This window comes from Ipomoea triloba, chromosome 14 (genome assembly GCF_003576645.1).
Source record: "Ipomoea triloba cultivar NCNSP0323 chromosome 14, ASM357664v1".
NCBI classification, from domain to species: Eukaryota; Viridiplantae; Streptophyta; class Magnoliopsida; order Solanales; family Convolvulaceae; genus Ipomoea; species Ipomoea triloba.
Window position 1 is genome coordinate 21,471,390 of NC_044929.1, and position 17,752 is coordinate 21,489,141.

At 35.9% G+C, this 17,752-nt stretch overlaps 3 protein-coding genes across 5 annotated transcripts; 1 reads left to right on the forward strand and 2 right to left on the reverse strand.

Moving 5' to 3' along the window:
• Window positions 1–4,208: 4,208 nt before the first annotated feature.
• On the reverse strand, window positions 4,209–7,669 carry LOC116004289 (probably inactive leucine-rich repeat receptor-like protein kinase At5g48380). Of its 2 annotated transcripts, none has more exons than XM_031244267.1 (4): window positions 7,538–7,669; window positions 7,202–7,280; window positions 5,738–6,953; window positions 4,209–5,454 (listed from the first exon to the last, which is right to left on the reverse strand). In XM_031244267.1, the coding sequence occupies exons 3-4, from the start codon at window positions 6,587–6,589 to the stop codon at window positions 4,438–4,440; spliced, it is 1,869 nt and encodes a 622-aa protein (XP_031100127.1). In that variant the 5' UTR covers window positions 6,590–6,953; window positions 7,202–7,280; window positions 7,538–7,669; the 3' UTR covers window positions 4,209–4,437. The 2 variants fall into 2 exon arrangements, with proteins under 2 accessions (XP_031100127.1, XP_031100125.1); XM_031244265.1 differs by having other exon boundaries at window positions 7,103–7,280.
• A 2,357-nt stretch (window positions 7,670–10,026) lies between these two features.
• Window positions 10,027–13,438, forward strand: LOC116004363 (FRIGIDA-like protein 3). 2 transcript variants are annotated; one of them, XM_031244381.1, is made up of 5 exons: window positions 10,027–10,196; window positions 10,419–10,448; window positions 11,020–12,088; window positions 12,269–12,435; window positions 12,795–13,438. In XM_031244381.1, exons 3-5 carry the CDS (start codon window positions 11,041–11,043, stop codon window positions 13,221–13,223), a joined length of 1,644 nt encoding a protein of 547 aa, XP_031100241.1. In that variant the 5' UTR covers window positions 10,027–10,196; window positions 10,419–10,448; window positions 11,020–11,040; the 3' UTR covers window positions 13,224–13,438. The 2 variants fall into 2 exon arrangements, with proteins under 2 accessions (XP_031100241.1, XP_031100242.1); XM_031244382.1 differs by lacking the exon at window positions 10,419–10,448.
• Window positions 13,439–13,628: 190 nt separating this feature from the next.
• LOC116004365 (hemolysin A) lies at window positions 13,629–17,345 on the reverse strand. Its single transcript, XM_031244383.1, has 9 exons — window positions 17,130–17,345; window positions 16,939–17,011; window positions 16,729–16,808; window positions 16,341–16,443; window positions 15,537–15,693; window positions 15,303–15,431; window positions 15,012–15,098; window positions 14,253–14,297; window positions 13,629–14,007 (listed from the first exon to the last, which is right to left on the reverse strand). Exons 1-9 carry the CDS (start codon window positions 17,233–17,235, stop codon window positions 13,852–13,854), a joined length of 936 nt encoding a protein of 311 aa, XP_031100243.1. The 5' UTR covers window positions 17,236–17,345; the 3' UTR covers window positions 13,629–13,851.
• Window positions 17,346–17,752: the final 407 nt, after the last annotated feature.

The following is a 17,752-nucleotide window of genomic DNA, read 5'->3' on the forward strand; positions in this document are numbered from 1 at the left end:
GACACTTGTACAGACTTATTTTTAAATAATGTTGTAAAATTCAGCCTAGACGATTTTTAGTTGACCGGTCGATTAGATGTCTAACTCGGCTGAATGCTTGAGTAAGTGCCCAACTCAATCCAGTGATTTTCTTGCATGTATGCTGTCACCTGCTCAAGTGCCCCTTTTTCATATTCCTCCATCCATTTAAGATGAGTTGTTGAGACACCATTAGGGGCTAAAATGAATTGTAAGGTGAGCACTATTAGTAGCATAACAACTATCATCCATCATCCATGAATTAAGCAATTCAACTTAAAACATTGTGCAATTAATTTAACTAGTATTTCCCCCGTGCAGTGGACAGCTACAATTTAAAATATTTTTATATTATGTTATGGTTATAAATAAATATAGTTAAATTTGAAATGCAAATAAAGCTACATAGTGTAATATTCAAAAACCTCTTAAACATATTCACTACATTTCTATAAACAATTAAGTTGTTGCCAGATGATTGGCGACATCAAATCTACAAATAGGACAGCTTGCAGATTTTTCTAGCCATGAAGATATGCAGCCATGGTGGAAGACGTGAGAGCAAGGCAATGGTGAAATCTTCACTCCCGCCAAAAACTCTTCCAAACAAACAGGACAGACCGGCGATTCATCACCACCATTCTCGAACCTCTCTTCCTTTAACCTCTTGATCTCCTCCGCGCTTAAACCCCTCGGCTTCGACGATGAAGCATCACGGAGAGGAAAAAAAATCGACGACATTATTCTCAGTAGGCGGCGGCCGTTGTCGGTCCAGGATCTCAATAGAAGCTATAACTACTGTTCCGCCGCCATTGGCGAGTCCAATTCCCTGTGCAGAATGCACGATATGTTAGGAGAGGATGCCGCAAACGCGGGGAGACAATGCCGGCATCCAGCGGTGAAATTGGTTTCCCAAATAGGCGTCTAGGTGCAGCCCGGAAGAGCTGTGGCTAAGAGGAAAGGAAATGGTTGACTCGCCGAGACTCCTCTGATAGCTGTATCCATCCTCGCCACCGATGCCGAGAAATATGTGTTTGAATTTCAGAGAAACTTCTATTGCTACGAAGCTGGGGTCGATCTCCGATGACCGCCTGACTTGAAAGGAGAGCCTGACGGTGCCTCGACGGTGCGAGAATCCGACGTTGGGTGAGTTATTGTGTGCTGCCATGAGAGTGTAAATTAATTAGTTGATTGTAGTGATGTGTTGGAAAAGAGGGGATAGATGGATGATAGTGAAGGCTTGAAGATTATTAGGTAAATTTATAGGATTTTCAATTCAAATTCAGATCGGTTTAGGATTAGGTTGTTCTACCAATCCAAGTCGGATTAGGATTAGGAAAAAAAAAATCTTTTTTGGACTGATATATAATAGTTGTTAAAAAAGTTATTTGAAAATATAAAATATTTTTTAAAAATTTAAAATTTCAATTAAAAATTGACATGCTCAACTCAATTTTAATATCAACTTCTTTTAAAATCTTATTTTCGATTGTGATCAAAGCATTTAGATTGTAGACATGAAAATCCTATTGATATTGTTGATTAAATAGTAAGAATAAAAATTATCAAATTATAGTACAAATAATCAAATTATCAAATAAAATTTTACTGTAAAAATTTATCTTTCATTATTGATGTCTTGTCAAGGACTTAAAGCATAGAACGGTTGTAACCTATAGACTTTGGCAAATAGCAACCTCAAGATGTCATTGTTTCTACAATTTTAAATTTCTTAAAATCTTAAATATTGAATAAAGAATTAGAAATTTATGAATCTAAATTTTTACTTACCACATATATATTGTTTAGTGCCATTATATTACTGAGTACCGATTCCATTAGATGCGCTGTCAAAATTTGAGAATTACGCCATATTATTGTCGATTCCTACATTCCAATTTTTATTTTACACCGCATTTAGTTTACTGCAATACTGTTTGGAAGTTGGAACATGTTCCATATAATAATTTGTCCCATGGTATAAGTGTATGTACATTTGGGCTGAATCAAAATTAACTTCATACTAGTAGAGTTACTGAATGGGGAAGGCTATATGAGAAAAAAAAAAAAAAAAAAAAAACCTAAGCTCAAAAATAAAGTTGGAATTTTATGTAATTTTTTTGGGTTTCAAATCTTATTTAATATAGATATCATGTCAACGTTCAAAGTCAAAAAAAAAAAAAAAACCTAAGCTCAAAAATAAAGTTGGAATTTTATGTAATTTTTTTGGGTTTCAAATCTTATTTAATATAGATATCATGTCAACGTTCAAAGTCAAAAAAAAAAAAAAAACCTAAGCTCAAAAATAAAGTTGGAATTTTATGTAATTTTTTTGGGTTTCAAATCTTATTTAATATAGATATCATGTCAACGTTCAAAGTCAAAAAAAAAAAAAAAACCTAAGCTCAAAAATAAAGTTGGAATTTTATGTAATTTTTTTGGGTTTCAAATCTTATTTAATATAGATATCATGTCAACGTTCAAAGTCAAAAAAAAAAAAAAAACCTAAGCTCAAAAATAAAGTTGGAATTTTATGTAATTTTTTTGGGTTTCAAATCTTATTTAATATAGATATCATGTCAACGTTCAAAGTCAAAAAAAAAAAAAAAACCTAAGCTCAAAAATAAAGTTGGAATTTTATGTAATTTTTTTGGGTTTCAAATCTTATTTAATATAGATATCATGTCAACGTTCAAAGTCAAAAAAAAAAAAAAAACCTAAGCTCAAAAATAAAGTTGGAATTTTATGTAATTTTTTTGGGTTTCAAATCTTATTTAATATAGATATCATGTCAACGTTCAAAGTCAAAAAAAAAAAAAAAACCTAAGCTCAAAAATAAAGTTGGAATTTTATGTAATTTTTTTGGGTTTCAAATCTTATTTAATATAGATATCATGTCAACGTTCAAAGTCAAAAAAAAAAAAAAAACCTAAGCTCAAAAATAAAGTTGGAATTTTATGTAATTTTTTTGGGTTTCAAATCTTATTTAATATAGATATCATGTCAACGTTCAAAGTCAAAAAAAAAAAAAAAACCTAAGCTCAAAAATAAAGTTGGAATTTTATGTAATTTTTTTGGGTTTCAAATCTTATTTAATATAGATATCATGTCAACGTTCAAAGTCAAAAAAAAAAAAAAAACCTAAGCTCAAAAATAAAGTTGGAATTTTATGTAATTTTTTTGGGTTTCAAATCTTATTTAATATAGATATCATGTCAACGTTCAAAGTCAAAAAAAAAAAAAAAACCTAAGCTCAAAAATAAAGTTGGAATTTTATGTAATTTTTTTGGGTTTCAAATCTTATTTAATATAGATATCATGTCAACGTTCAAAGTCAAAAAAAAAAAAAAAACCTAAGCTCAAAAATAAAGTTGGAATTTTATGTAATTTTTTTGGGTTTCAAATCTTATTTAATATAGATATCATGTCAACGTTCAAAGTCAAAAAAAAAAAAAAAACCTAAGCTCAAAAATAAAGTTGGAATTTTATGTAATTTTTTTGGGTTTCAAATCTTATTTAATATAGATATCATGTCAACGTTCAAAGTCAAAAAAAAAAAAAAAAAAAAAACCTAAGCTCAAAAATAAAGTTGGAATTTTATGTAATTTTTTTGGGTTTCAAATCTTATTTAATATAGATATCATGTCAACGTTCAAAGTCAAAAAAAAAAAAAAAGAAGAAGTAGATACTGATAGGAGCAGCAACCCAATCAAGTTGGTCGAATTGTTGGATTGTCAACTACAATTTTACAAGTTTAATTCTTAGCAGGAGTAATCGCTAATTTACCTAATTGTCATTCTTTGCCAGGTAAAATCGTAAAGTAGAATTTATCCCATACTCATCTTACGTGGCGTTAGTTGGGAGGAAGGAATTAAGAGAAAAGGAATTGCAATTTGCAGGGAAAAGAATAAGGTGGAAATAAATATAATTCAAATTACATTGTTTGGTAGGAAGGAATAAAATTATTGGAACGGGTAAGAGAAGAAGTGGTATCAAGACTAAAGTGTCTTTGTTTAATAATACTAATAATAATAATAACTAAGTGTAGTAGTGTGATGGTTAGTAAAATACGATGGTAAAAGTTTAGGATTATACGATGGTAAAATTGGAAAAGCTGTCTGTTCAGTTATGTATTTGTGGCCAAAATCTCAAACTAGCAACAAGAACAGGAACACAGAATATATGCAAATCGGAAGGTGTTAAAAACAATTGATTGCCAGTGGTAAACTGCAGATACAACATTCTTGACAAGAAAATTTTCAGCATAGAATTCTATCCTATTCAAATGCTAAAGCAATGAAACCTTGATGCTGTAAGAATTTATTTCAGAAAAGGGATAGCATATACTATAATTACATATGATAAGAGTCAACTTACTAGTATAGTGAGTGCTTGTTCTTGATTCTTGAATCTCAATTCTCAATGGATCTCTACCATCTCTCGGGCGACAATCAGTTCTTCTAGCTCAACATCACCACCGTTCTCTGTGGGCATCAGAAATTCATCGTACGTTGTGAAATGGTACCGCTCTCCAATGGCTCTCAGCAGCTGGTAGACTTCGTACATTGTGGGCCGATCCTTGGGAGCTAGCAGCACACAACGACAAGCGATTTTAAGAACCTGGAGGACCTCGCTGTCATAGCCCCGGCCAAGCAGGGATTTGTCAATTGAATCTGGAATTCGGGATTGAATGGAGAGATGGGAAATCCACTCCACCAGGTTCCCCTTGAAGCTCTCGGGAGCTCTGCTCACATCTGTTGGCATCTCGCTGGTGACCAGCTCGAGTAGTACTACACCGAAGCTGTAGACGTCTCCCTTAGGCGTGGCAACGAGAGTTCGGGTGTATTCAGGAGCAACATATCCCAGGTCTCCGAATTCGCCATTCACAAACGTGCTCAAATGAGTGTCAATTGGATTCATGAGCCTCGCAAGTCCAAAATCGGATATCTTGGGGTTCAAATCCGCATCCAATAACACACACTTAGAGCTAACGTTTCGGTGGATAATCCTCGGGTTGCAGCTGTGGTGGAGCCACGCAAATCCTTTGGCCGCCCCAATGCTGATTTTGAGCCTCGCAGCCCATTCCAACGCTTTCTCCCCATCATCTACAAAATGTAGCCTATCATACAAACTCCCATTCTCCATGTACTTGTAGACCAACAGCCTTTCTTGCTTAGCCATACAAAATCCTAAGAGAGGAACCAAGTTCTGGTGCTTTACACTCCCAAGAGTATCCATCTCGGCCACGAATTCTTTCTCAGAGTGCTGCGTGTTCTGCAATCTCTTAATCATGAGAGACGTCCCGTTCCCAAGCACAGCCTTGTAAAACGTCCCCGTTCTCCCTGAACCAATGATGTTGTCTTTATGGAAGTTCTTCGTGGCCTTCATGAGATCACTCAACCTCATTTTCGAAACAGACTTCTCAAACATCGAAAGCTGTAAAGAAGAGTATCTAAGTTTATACCACAGCTGGAATATTAAGCAGTTTATACCAACTGACACCATTCTAAGTTAAAACTAGATTAAGTTAGATGAAATCAATGGACCGTATTAAAAATTCTTCATTTCACGAGACAAAAACGAGAAGCCATTCAACTCCAACAAACTTATCAATGCAATAGTAATATAAAGATAGTAGTCAATTAGTTATTCAATCAAATGTATTAGTCATCAAAGAAAGAAACTAAAGCTATGAAGTGCAAAGAGTAAATTATCTTACCTTGATTGCTTTGGCATCCTTAATACTCTTTGCCCATTTATTACCATCGGGATCGTCTTCCTTCTTCTTCTTCCTGGATACCCTACGCATATAGTAAAACGTGCCAACAGCCATAGCTATGGCTGCAACGGTTGCCCCAGCAACAGCTGCACCAGCAATGACTAGAGGGCGTGGTTTATTTGACGAGCCTTGGCAACCAGGCAAAGGCCCTCCACAGAGTCCAGTATTAGAATAGCTCTCAGCAGGGATACTGACATTTACTCCAAAGCGAGGAACTGGCCCAGTCAAGAGAGTGTTATTAGATACACTAAATGTTTTCATTCGATCGAGCTGACCAATTTCTCGAGGGATTTGACCTGTTAGCTGGTTGCTGTCAAGCCTAAGGACATTCAGGTAGGAACAATTTGCAAGGCCCCCCGGGATCTCTCCCGAGAGATGGTTGGAGGAGAGATCAAGCGTGGTCACATACTTGATGATATTGGAGATGTTAGGCGGGATAGGTCCATAGATATCATTGCTCGAAAGATCCAGCCCTGTCAAAGCTGTGCAGTTTGCTAGACCGAGGGGGAACTCCCCCTTGAGCCCCATGTCTGGGAGCCTGATATTCAACACCTTGTTCTCATCAGGATGCCAGCAATCAATCCCAGTGAATTTGCAGATGAAACCTTCGGTGTTATTGTTAAAATCCCACGAAGAGCTCAAGTACTTGAGAGGATCTTTCAAGGAATTCTTGATGGCTTGTAGGCAATCAATGTCACTCTGAACAGAATCACAAAAGCTGCTGTTCAACAGAATAAAACAGATGAAAATGCCAGACAATGTGGATAGAGATATGTTGCAATTCAACACCATCCTTCACTGCAGGACAATCATAAACCAGATGGACCTACAAACACAAGAGCTTTCTTGCCCGCAAAAGGCGAAATCCCTTGCTCTAAGGGCCCCACACACCGGCTTGAAAGAATTGTGAAAGGGTATATCACGGAGACTCAATGACAACACGAGCTTTCTTGTCCAAAAAGGTGAAATTCCTCGCCCCCAAGGGCCCCAAACCCCGACCCTACAGGATGGTGGATCAGTAGAAAACAATAGCTTTATCTTGAACAGTTGTTTGGAAGATCTAATGTTTTTGCAGATTAGCATGTTAACCCCTTAACATCGTCATAAACCAATATCAAAACCACACATTGATTTTTTCAACAACCTATTCATTAGTCTGCAAAAAACCCAGAAAGTTTCAAGTTACATAGAGATGATAAAGAAAGCATGAGTCTTGCAACCACACAACTATATAAGTTTGACTCCCAAGCCTATTCTCTTACTTAGTTTGAGCCAGTCAGCTATATATAACCTAGGCTATTTTACCTTATGTAATACTTTGCCGGCTAGAGTCACAATGCGTGATTCACCCCGTGCGCACCAGGTAATGTCTTAAGTTGGTGAACTATGGATAGACTCGTTTACCTCCTCATGGTCCTTTGTAGGTTAAGGTGAATTTACCCGTGCACACCCGTACATAGTAGCCGAAGGTTTCCCTTGTCACCTAACAAAAAGCAATTATGGGAAAGAAGGAAAGGAGACATACAAGAACAAACAATCAAATTCTACTTCCACCCCAAGCACAAAGTTTGAATTTTTTATATAGAAAAGGGTTCCTGAATTCACACACCAAACAACCAAATTCTACTTCAAATAGCAAACTATAGACCTTCCTGATCAACATTCCCCTTCAAACAAACAAGCGAGAGACCTTCCAAGAACTACTTAAGCTAGTCTTTGTTGAAAGCAGAATATACTTACAGGGCGTTGGAATCGAAGGGTATGGAAATGAGAGCGTTGAAAGCCGACTGAGAAGCTGGAGACATCATTCTTTTGAATGTTTTTGGCTCACTCATATAGAGAGAGAGAGAGAGAGAGCGCGCGAAGACTGAAGGCTTTAGTCATGAAGAAATGAAGGAATAGCAGAGGTCAAGTTCTGATTGGCGGCCCCGCTGTTACGGTTTCAAAAGCAAGTGTGAAGACGTGACTTTCTTTGATGAATGTCTGCAATAAACAAGTCGTACGAGAATGGAAAGTCTTGAGCTTTCGACCCTGCTCTCACGTCTCAAGAATGTCTAGTGTTGACTGGGCAATGTAAATAATTTGGTTTACTCTCACGAGCATCCTTATTAATGATTTTTAAAAAATTTTCATAAATGTAATTAGAAAAAAGAGAATGAAAATTGAAAAGGGAGGAAATAAAATACAAATAATATTTGAAAAAAAAAACAAAACAAAAACAAAACTAAGATGTCAGTCACGCGCCCGCTGGGTGTACTTGGTGTGCCTGACGCGTGACTGAGTGGCCTCCCTTTGAAATATATGAATGACTTTTTAATGTTTCGATCACCCTTGAGTGATTTTTTTTTCTCTCACATTGCTTTTTCACTCATCCAAATCAGCCTCCACTGTACCAATAACTACCAAATATACACTGATGTAGTTGCTCTAAATAGCTAAATCTTTTACACTAGATAATTTGATTTTGCCAAGACATTGTGGTCTAGTGACACCTGTTGCACTTCTATTTGGAAGGGGGTGGGTTTGAAGCTCAGTGAAGGCAAATTAACTCCCTGTGTTTCAGTAGGTTAAAAAAGTAGTTATGGACATATAATGCATTGTAATAAAGATAATTTTGTTTTTTTACTACTGGGAAAGTGTAAATACTTACATGAAAATCATATTCGATTATTTGTACTGTTATGTTTGATTTAGTTGTGATGGTGAACTTGTTGAGAGGGATTGGCATACCCCAAGGGTTAATGAATGTTGGATTGTGAATGGGACATCTAGTTCGTCCATATTTATAAGGAATATAACATAATTGGTGGGTCGTTTGTTAAGGATTTGCATTAGTATACTTGAGGCTTGAAAGTTACAATTGCAACGAACAAATTTTAATGATAAATGCATGTGAAATTTGTTGGACTCCGACATAACGCAATCGTGAGTTGCTTAATAATATTACAATCCGTGACATTTTAGTATAAGAATTAAGTATTCAAGTTTCACCTCCTTTCTAAATAATAAATTATCCAATTTAATTTACAGTATGCCATAAAAGACATAAAACAAAATTTTAATATTTTTTTTTGAAAACCAAATTTTAATATTTAAATTAAACTAAATAATAAAATTGTTTTTATTAAAATTAAATGAGGGATATTATTATTGTGAACATGTTTCCAAAGTTGAAAGTGTGATGTGCCCATTATTATAATATAAAAATGATGTAAGATATGTTTTTTTAATAGATAAAATGATAACTATTCACAAATGTATGTAGCTAGAGTGACAGAGTGATAACCATATAAATGTCAATATTCAAATTTTATATATAATATAAAGAATTGATATTTATACTATATTATTCTTGAAATATTAAAAATTTATTAGACTTAATTAAAGCATCCATATCAATACTTTTTTGGGAAGTTTTTGGAATATTGAAAAGAATAATGGATGGTTTTTAGTTGATATGTATTGTGGTTTTTTCTTGATTTTTATTCTTGCAAGATCAACACTTTTATGGGATCCACTGTATTGGATAAGAAAACAGAGCAAATGGGGCAAAATCGTGTGGCAGAGACGGATGCGCCCAACTGGACGTGTGCAGTGATTGCATTTCCTTCTCTTATTTTTTTTTTGTCCGTTTCTGTTTTTTTTTTCCTCTTCTATATTTTCTTTTCTTTCCTATGTGTATCTGGACAAAAAAAATCCAACAAAAAAATCATACTAATGTGATGCTCTTACAAAATTAATGAAATCAAAGTGTCGTCCCATCTTGCATGCGATGATAGCAAATTCATTACATGTACAAAAATAATACTTTGGTCTTGGTAACATAATTAGTTTATCAATCAATTTTGGCTTAGTTGACCACTATTAGCTTTAACTTTGTTATACGGTCGTGTTTGATTAATTAGCTTTTTGTAACAATTTATTGCTAAAAGATGTTAAAACTCAAAAAATTGCTCAAAGCAATATTTTCAATTTTTGAGAAAATTATTTTGCATATAATCATCTATCGACTAACATCTAATTTACAAAACATCTCTCTACAATCATCTAATACTATAAACTAATCAAACTCACTAACCCAATCAACTAATCGTTAGTTACTAAACACTCATTTATCTATTTGATAACCATTATTATTACTCCGTATTAATTATTTATTTATTTTGGCTGCAAAGCCAATAGGAAGTTAAAGTGAGATAGTGTGGCTGCCTTCCTGTCCGAATGTGCGTGTCGGAGAGCTGTCATAAATAGCACACCACTTTACTTTCCTCTTTCCTCTCTCTCTCTAGGGATTCGTATCGTCGCAGTTCTATCAAACCCTCGCACTCAAAATGGTTTGATTATCCGCTGAATTTCGCCGCCGTCAACTCATCTTCCTCCGCCGTCCGCCTCCGATCCCGTAAGCTTTACCTCTCCGCTCTCTCATTTTGCTCTATTGCTCCTTCTATCTCGCTCTCATTCTAGATCAAGCCTCCTTTTTTTCAAAACCTAAACGTCTTCACTTTTTGTGATGTTTTCCATTTTTGTGCTTTGAAATGCTCATTTGAGGTGGTTATGGTGTTAATTAGCTTGGTTCTGAGCCTTTTTACTTTTTATTGATTATATGTGTGTGTTTTTTCAGCTTATTTGCTGATCTGAGTGTCCATATAAGGTGAGTAGCAGTTTCCCGGTGAGGATTTTGTGCGTTGTTCTAGGGATATCTTGTAGCTGTACATCCTTTATCTGCTTTATCCTAGCTCATGCCTTGAATTTTTGCCTGATTTTCCATTTATTTTGAACATTGGTGGTTGGTGCATATTTCCTGATTGGAAGTCTTTACTTGATCCTTGACTACTATCAGGAGAGAGTAGTAGGAGGTTCTGTAAGTAAAAACATGATTATATGTCAGTTATAAAACATCATTAATGAATGATATTTACTCTAAATCTATGATGCTAGATGAGCATGTTCTGTAACTTGATTCTGATTTTGAAGTATTTTTAGTGTTTTCACTTTGTCAAGTACTTGATGGCATGTTTATCATTCCGTATTTTTCACCACTCGTGCATGCAATTCATTGAAAGAGATTAATGTGCAAAAATATGAGAGGGAGAGGCATGGATGGTTTTTTTTTTAGAAAATGATTTTGGAAGATGCATTTAGTTGGGGAGCTCTCCTTAATGCATCAATGTGGTTCTCTTCTCTTTGTTATGTTCCATATTAATAGAGTTGTATATCTGTAGTTTGTCCGGCACTTATCTGCCATGGAGGATTCCCAGTCAGTTGTGACACTGATGGACTCCACTACCTCTAAGATACAGCAACTGCAGAAAGCATTTGCTGAGCTTGAGAGTCACCGTGCAGTTACTCTTAACATGAAATGGAAGCAACTGGAAGAGCATTTTCATGGGCTTGAGAAGTCTTTGAAGAGGCGTTTCACTGAATTGGAAGACCAAGAAAAGGAGTTTGAATCCAAAATTGTACAATCCAAAGAGATGTTGGAGAATCGTGAAGCAGCTGTTGTGGCTAAAGAGCAAGCTTCTCTTGTAAGGCTCCAAGAGAAAAGAGATGCTGCAATTTCTGCTATCACCATTGCTCTGGATAAACACCGGAACCCATTTTCTGCAGGGCCTACTGTTAATTTTGAAGACCAAGTTGACTCTTGTGTTGTGGAAGAGAAGTCTGCTGATGCCACGACCATAGTGCTTAACGTAGGGGATTATGGGAAACTTTATGAGACTGGAAATGTGGAGGTCAAGTCTTATCCTGAGCTTGTTAAGCTATGCAAAGAGATGGATTCAGATGGCCTACACAAATTTATATCAGACAACCGTAAGAACCTTGCTGCTATAAGGGAGGAGATTCCACTTGCTTTAACAGCAGCAGCTGATCCTGCCTCTCTGGTTTTGGATTCACTCAAGGGTTTCTACAATTTAGAAATGTCAAATTTGGAAGCTAAAAAAGATGCAAACCTTCTAGGAATTCGTCGAACATGTATAATGCTGATGGAGTGCCTTAACATGTTATTGACTAATGTGAAAATGGGGTCTCTTCTTAGTTCCATCCTAGAAAATGTGAAGGACCGAGCAAAAGCTATAGCTGAGGAGTGGAAACCAAAGTTAGATGAACTTGATGCTGATGCAAATCATGGGAACTCCTTGGAGGCTCATGCGTTCTTACAGCTTGTTGATACTTTTGGTATTAACTCAGATTTTGACCAGGAGGGTTTAATCAAATTGATACCTATGGTTTCTCGTCGACGTCAAACAGCTGATTTATGCCGTTCCCTTGGATTGTCTGATAAAATGCCAGGTTCGTCTTGACAATATGATTGACTGATTCCTTGACAGTATTTATTATTCTGTGACTTTCTTGAGGGGTGATCCATTCTTATTTACTTTTGATTGTTGGAAGCTAGATTGCTCAAGTCACTTTGACTGGAGTTTGACAATAATTATGTGATACTAATTGTTCAATGCTCTAACTTTACAGGTGTTATTAATGTGTTGGTTAATAATGGAAGGCATATAGATGCTGTTAATCTGGCTTTTGCCTTTGAGCTGACAGTGCAGTTTCCACCCGTTTCTCTACTGAAATCTTATTTGAATGAGGCAAGCAAGGCTTCTCCTAGCAAATCTGGAAATACATCCAATTCACAGGTTTGCTCCTCATGCCTTGTTATTTCAGGATTGGGATGAAATCAATTGACTAATAACAATAACAATAACAGTCAAATCAAATATAGTGTAGGTTGCCATGCATACATATCTTTCATGGTGAAGTTGGGTTATTTTTATTTTTATATTTTTGATAGTGTGGGGTGGGGCATGTGGTATGACACAAATTTACACAATAATGGCACCTTGGAGCAAGAAGGGTGATTTGACCCCACTGAACTTCAAAACTCCTCCACCAATAACCTACTAGATCTGATTAATTTTGGAACAGTTCCAAAAATGATGTTTCATCAGTTTTTTTTTCCTATTCTCAATCAATGAACTGTTCTTTTACTTTCCAGAATGATATTATCAATGAGAAGGAGCTTAATGCACTGAAGGCTGTTATTAAATGCATTGAGGATCATAAGCTTGATGAGCAGTATCCCGTGGATCCACTCCAAAAACGTGTTCACCACCTGGAGAAAGCAAAGGCAGACAGTAAAAGAGGAACAGAAGTTGCAAAACCACAACCCAAAAGACCCCGTGCTAATGGTTTTGTAAATGGGCCCCGAGCCACTAACATTGCCACTGACAAGAACATCTACCCCCCCAGAATGACAATGACTGACAGATACCCGCAATATGTGTATGACAGACCCCCATACACTTACACTGGACCAACTGACACCCACGTTCCACAATTTCTGGGTACTCCAGCTTACGGTCTTTCTGGGCATGGCAACTTCTTTGGAAATGGCTACCATTACCAGGCTGCTTACCTGCACTAATCAGTAGAGATGGCTGAACTTGATTATCCTCCTAGCTGCTTAGTCTTTAACCCTCCTCCCAGTTTGCTTAATTTGAACACTGTGAGCAACTTTAATACTGAAAAGCTAGCCTTGTTAATTTCTAGTCTGTTGTAAAAGCTAATACTGTGATCCCTTTAATATGCACTGAATTTATGTTCATAATTTAGTATGAATATGTGCCCACTTTGTTCAAATCTTCCTTCTCTCTTTGCTGTCTAGTTTCTATCTTCTGTTACCATATCCTCTCCATAGCTCTGTAAAAGAAAATGATAAAGTTATTCCTAGTAGTAACTCTGTTTTAAATACAGTATAGTTTCAAGATTTTCTTCTTCTTATAACTCTGTTTATTTAAGGCTACTAGGATGGAGACCATAGGCAACCTTGTATTGAAAATCACACTCTAATCTCAATATTGAAGACCCAGACTTGTTTTTTCTGTAAAATACAAGATTTTACAAACATTAAAAAGTAATGATAAAACCGAAAAAGGCACTATGAATCTCGATCTGCAGTTGGTTGAAACAGTATGCTAACTGTATTCTATCCTACCAGAACTGGGATACAAAAGGATGCTGCTGAGCAAGTCCTCTGTAATCTTTAAATCGAGTTACTCTTCCCCTGATTGGCCTCCATTTTTCACGGCTGCTCGGTGGAAGCATGCCAGAAATTCTGTATTTCCTTCAGCCCCTTTCAGTGGAGATTCAATCCAGCCTTTGCATTGGAAGCCATAAGTTTGCACGCCATTTATGATCTTCTCAATTACCTATTCAAGAGCATCAGTTTTTTTTGGTACATTTCACGGGGGATGGGGGTAATGGGATTCAACCCCGGGCCTATTACCACTACTAATCTACACCCTAAACTCACTCAACTACTCAAGGGCATTGGTTATCTAACAGTTTTCAGTGCTTCCTTTTCACACTAAATGATATCGTGATAATACTAGAGAAATAATGGGATTACAACTCATAGTATTCAGGTGAATATTTAAAGCAGGCAAATGCTTACCTCTAGATGGACCAATGGATCCCTCACTATTCCACCGCCCCCAACCTGCAATAGACCAAAACGTTATTGAGTTCACAATTCAACAGAACATTAAATTGCACAAGCAGCCAACAAGTCATCGATGAGTATGTGCATACATCGACTATAAGCACTATTATTTAAACGTTGAAAACTTGGTTGAGCAATACAATGGATATGAGTTAAGCACGTTGCTGAAAATTTCAACAATGAAGAACCTTATATTATACTCCGTAACTTGATTGAGATGGTTATTTAAAATTATTATTGTTATAATAAACTAAGATTGGGCCAATGTCACTCAACTGGGCTATAATACACATGGGTCAAACCACACTAAAAGATTGAATCCAACCAATTAGCTAGTCTTAACCCATGGCCTTATAAACCCATATATTCTCTCTTATTTTATCAATATGGGACTCTTAACAATTATATTTAGCCAAGTTCAGTCAATTCAGCATTCAATAATCATAATAACTGTTTCAGTTAGCCTTTTAAACTTGAATTGAAGTTAAAAATTTCCCCTGATGGACATTCAAAGTCTATACAGCACATGGACACATTTAGTCATTTAAATGAATTTCTCTATAAGATTTGTAAAAATGCATTCTTTACAAAATTATTTATGCGGAATGTCTAGAGTTTGGGAGCCAGTTGGATTTTTGCATGAATTAAATGAATGGACGTTGTGCCCATAATCCAATTTCAAGTTTTGATGCATTGGCAAGCATTGCTTACTTGGGATCTCCGAGCCTCAAACTGAGGTTTAATCAACGTAACAAGTGTAGCTTCTTCCTTCATCAAATTTACCACAGCGGGCATGACCTGGTGCAGCGAACGGAAATAAATGAACTCAAAATTACCGAAGTAGTAAATCCTGTTATTATGATGAACAAAAGGAAAACCATTGGGCGCGATCTAGCTAGTCCACCAATTCAGTTGGGCAAAACGGTTCATTTTTCATATACTAGACCTAGTTACGAAGAATAATTCAAATTTGTAAGGAATGTAAACTCCAAGAAACCTTACCAGAAGTATTGAAATAAAGGACAGGTCCAAAGTCACCAAATCAACCTTTTGCGGGAGTTCAGAAAGGTATCTCAAGTTTGTCCTCTCTATAACACTTACACGTTCATCTCGACGGATTTTGTCAGCAACCTGAGCAGGAAGAAGTTCCGTTTAGTAGCTTGTATATCCAGATTACACAACTCTGTAGAACGGACTATTTACATATTTCGTCAAGCTACAAGTTATTTAAAATACCTGTCCGTACCCTACATCAACTCCATAAACAAAAGCAGCACCGTGCTGAAGTAAACAATCCGTAAATCCTCCAGTTGACAAGCCCGAGTCTAGAGCTACCTTACCAACAACATCGACTCCCAGTTGCTCAATTGCAGCCTCCAACTTGTGTCCACCTCTGTGAAGCCAGAAAAAGTGACGAATGTAGCAAGGTCTATGCAAAGCAGTGGTGATTTTGCTATGGTGCAAATAGAGTCCATACCCAATCAAAATTTAGAAAACCCTAAAACTACATATATGTCATATGTATATAATTTTCATATTACGAAAAATATTTATTTTTTATTTTTTTAAAAAGGTTTTAACTTTAAAAGGTAGATGATTGTCCATTTGATAGAGCTTTACTATCTACATGGAAGTAACACTCCATGAATCAGGGAATTATATTAAATTATTCCTATTTGTTTTAGCTAATGTAAAAATGAAACTCTGTATATACCATTTATTCTAGAAAACAAAAAAAAAAAACAAAAAAACAAAAAAAACAAAAAAAAAACATTAGCTAGTAAAATGGTCAAACTAGTAAAAAACAAAACACTTATAAGTTCAAAGATAAAATTTGTAAATGTAAAACACATCAAATGAAAAAGCATTTTTAAGCTAGAATGCAAAACTATTTCGCTGGACATTCATTGCACAGATCAATATCCCAAGGGATTACTACACTAACACGTAAATGGACTCCTTGAACCAAATTTCATGTATCCCACCCAATGCAAAGAGGCGTGTTTATGAACAACGAAGACGAAAATAGTAAATATTCACCTACATACATATTTTGGAACTTCAGCTATGATCTCCACGGTAGCCTTTTCGGGGATAGGGGTTCCCGCTTTGGTCACAATTTTTCCATCCACAAGCACTTTGCCTGCACGGTGATGGGAAAAACCTCAAATTATTTTCTCTTCCACATTGCAACTCTTTTATTTTTCATACCATCAAACAACAAACTACAAGCATAAACCTTGCAATTGAAGTTCCCAAATTCATATTCAAGCATCAAACTTTTTTTTTTTTTTTCTTTTGGGTGACAAGGGAAACCAACAGTCACTACCTAAGGCGGGTAAACCTGACTTGTGATCCTAGCCAGTAAACGACCACTCGAGTCACCGAATAACATGGCATCATCAATTGGATACTATTCAATACCTACCTTGTAGAATCCAGGATTGTATAAATGTTCGGCTATACTGTTGATATCTCTCGAGGCAAATTTCATCTAGTCTCCTTTTCCTAAAACAAGACCAATAAAACCAAAAAGAAAAGGCTCATTCATATCTTTGAGATTGAAATACAAAGTCCCTAGAGTAGAACATTGTTTAAAGTTTATTTTTTTTTTTTTTCATATAAAACGTGAAATTACTTCTTCGGGCCCTTGGCGGAGGTTGCAGAAGCAAAGCCCTGATGCATTTGAGCCTTTGTTCCCGTCCATTTCGCTGAACAAATATCCATGAAACCAAACAGAATCAGGTTCATAATCATAATCACCTCACTTTCACTTTAGCTTATTTTCAGTAATAGGGAAAAAAAAAAACATGAAGAAGAAGTAAGCACCGGAGAACTGAGGAAGGGATTGTGATTTGGAGAGGAAATTGAAGCTATTTCTGGAGCTGAAAGCGCAATAGCTGCAAAGAGGGTTTCTCAGCATCTGAAACCCCATTCTTCGCCGTCGAGCTGCCGGAGGGGAACGGAAGGAGAACCAGAGGATAGGTTACGGTTTATGGTGGACCGGATATTGAACCGGTGATTTGGGCCTATCAGTTGGCATATTTGGTCCCTGCCCCAATATTATTGATGAAATAAATCACACTATTTTTTTTTTTGAACAAATACCAATTTTGATCTTACAAATATTAGTAAAATGACAGTTTTGATTCATATGTTTAATTTTTATCAATTTTTATCCACGATTATTTTTTAGTACAAAATTTCATCATTGTCTAAATCTAAAACTTTTAAGATTATTTTTGTCTTTTTCAACATAATATCTCGATTTGAACATTAATAAAGAGATTTAAATCCTAAGATCGATCACAATTCACAGTTTTAAGGCTTCTTTCTTTGTCTCCAAATGTTCTCTTTACGAGTAAAAATGCATTATTAGTTATTAAAATTCTACGTGAATGTCATGTCCAAACATGTCATTTGTCTTTCTGAAAGTGTGCACAGAAAGATCC

Bases quoted from the DNA above. Each gene is read 5' to 3' on its own strand.
- LOC116004289 (XM_031244267.1), bottom strand. From the start codon at position 6,589: ATGGTGTTGAATTGCAACATATCTCTATCCACATTGTCTGGCATTTTC. The intron at 5,455-5,737 runs GTAAGATAATTT...TCTTCTTTACAG, and splicing joins AGGATGCCAAAGCAATCAAG to CTTTCGATGTTTGAGAAGTC.
- LOC116004363 (XM_031244381.1), top strand. From the start codon at position 11,041: ATGGAGGATTCCCAGTCAGTTGTGACACTGATGGACTCCACTACCTCT. The intron at 12,089-12,268 runs GTTCGTCTTGAC...CTAACTTTACAG, and splicing joins ATTGTCTGATAAAATGCCAG to GTGTTATTAATGTGTTGGTT. The intron at 12,436-12,794 runs GTTTGCTCCTCA...TTTACTTTCCAG, and splicing joins GAAATACATCCAATTCACAG to AATGATATTATCAATGAGAA.
- LOC116004365 (XM_031244383.1), bottom strand. From the start codon at position 17,235: ATGGGGTTTCAGATGCTGAGAAACCCTCTTTGCAGCTATTGCGCTTTC. The intron at 17,012-17,129 runs GTGCTTACTTCT...ATATTTGTTCAG, and splicing joins ATCCCTTCCTCAGTTCTCCG to CGAAATGGACGGGAACAAAG. The intron at 16,809-16,938 runs GTAATTTCACGT...GTCTTGTTTTAG, and splicing joins TCCGCCAAGGGCCCGAAGAA to GAAAAGGAGACTAGATGAAA.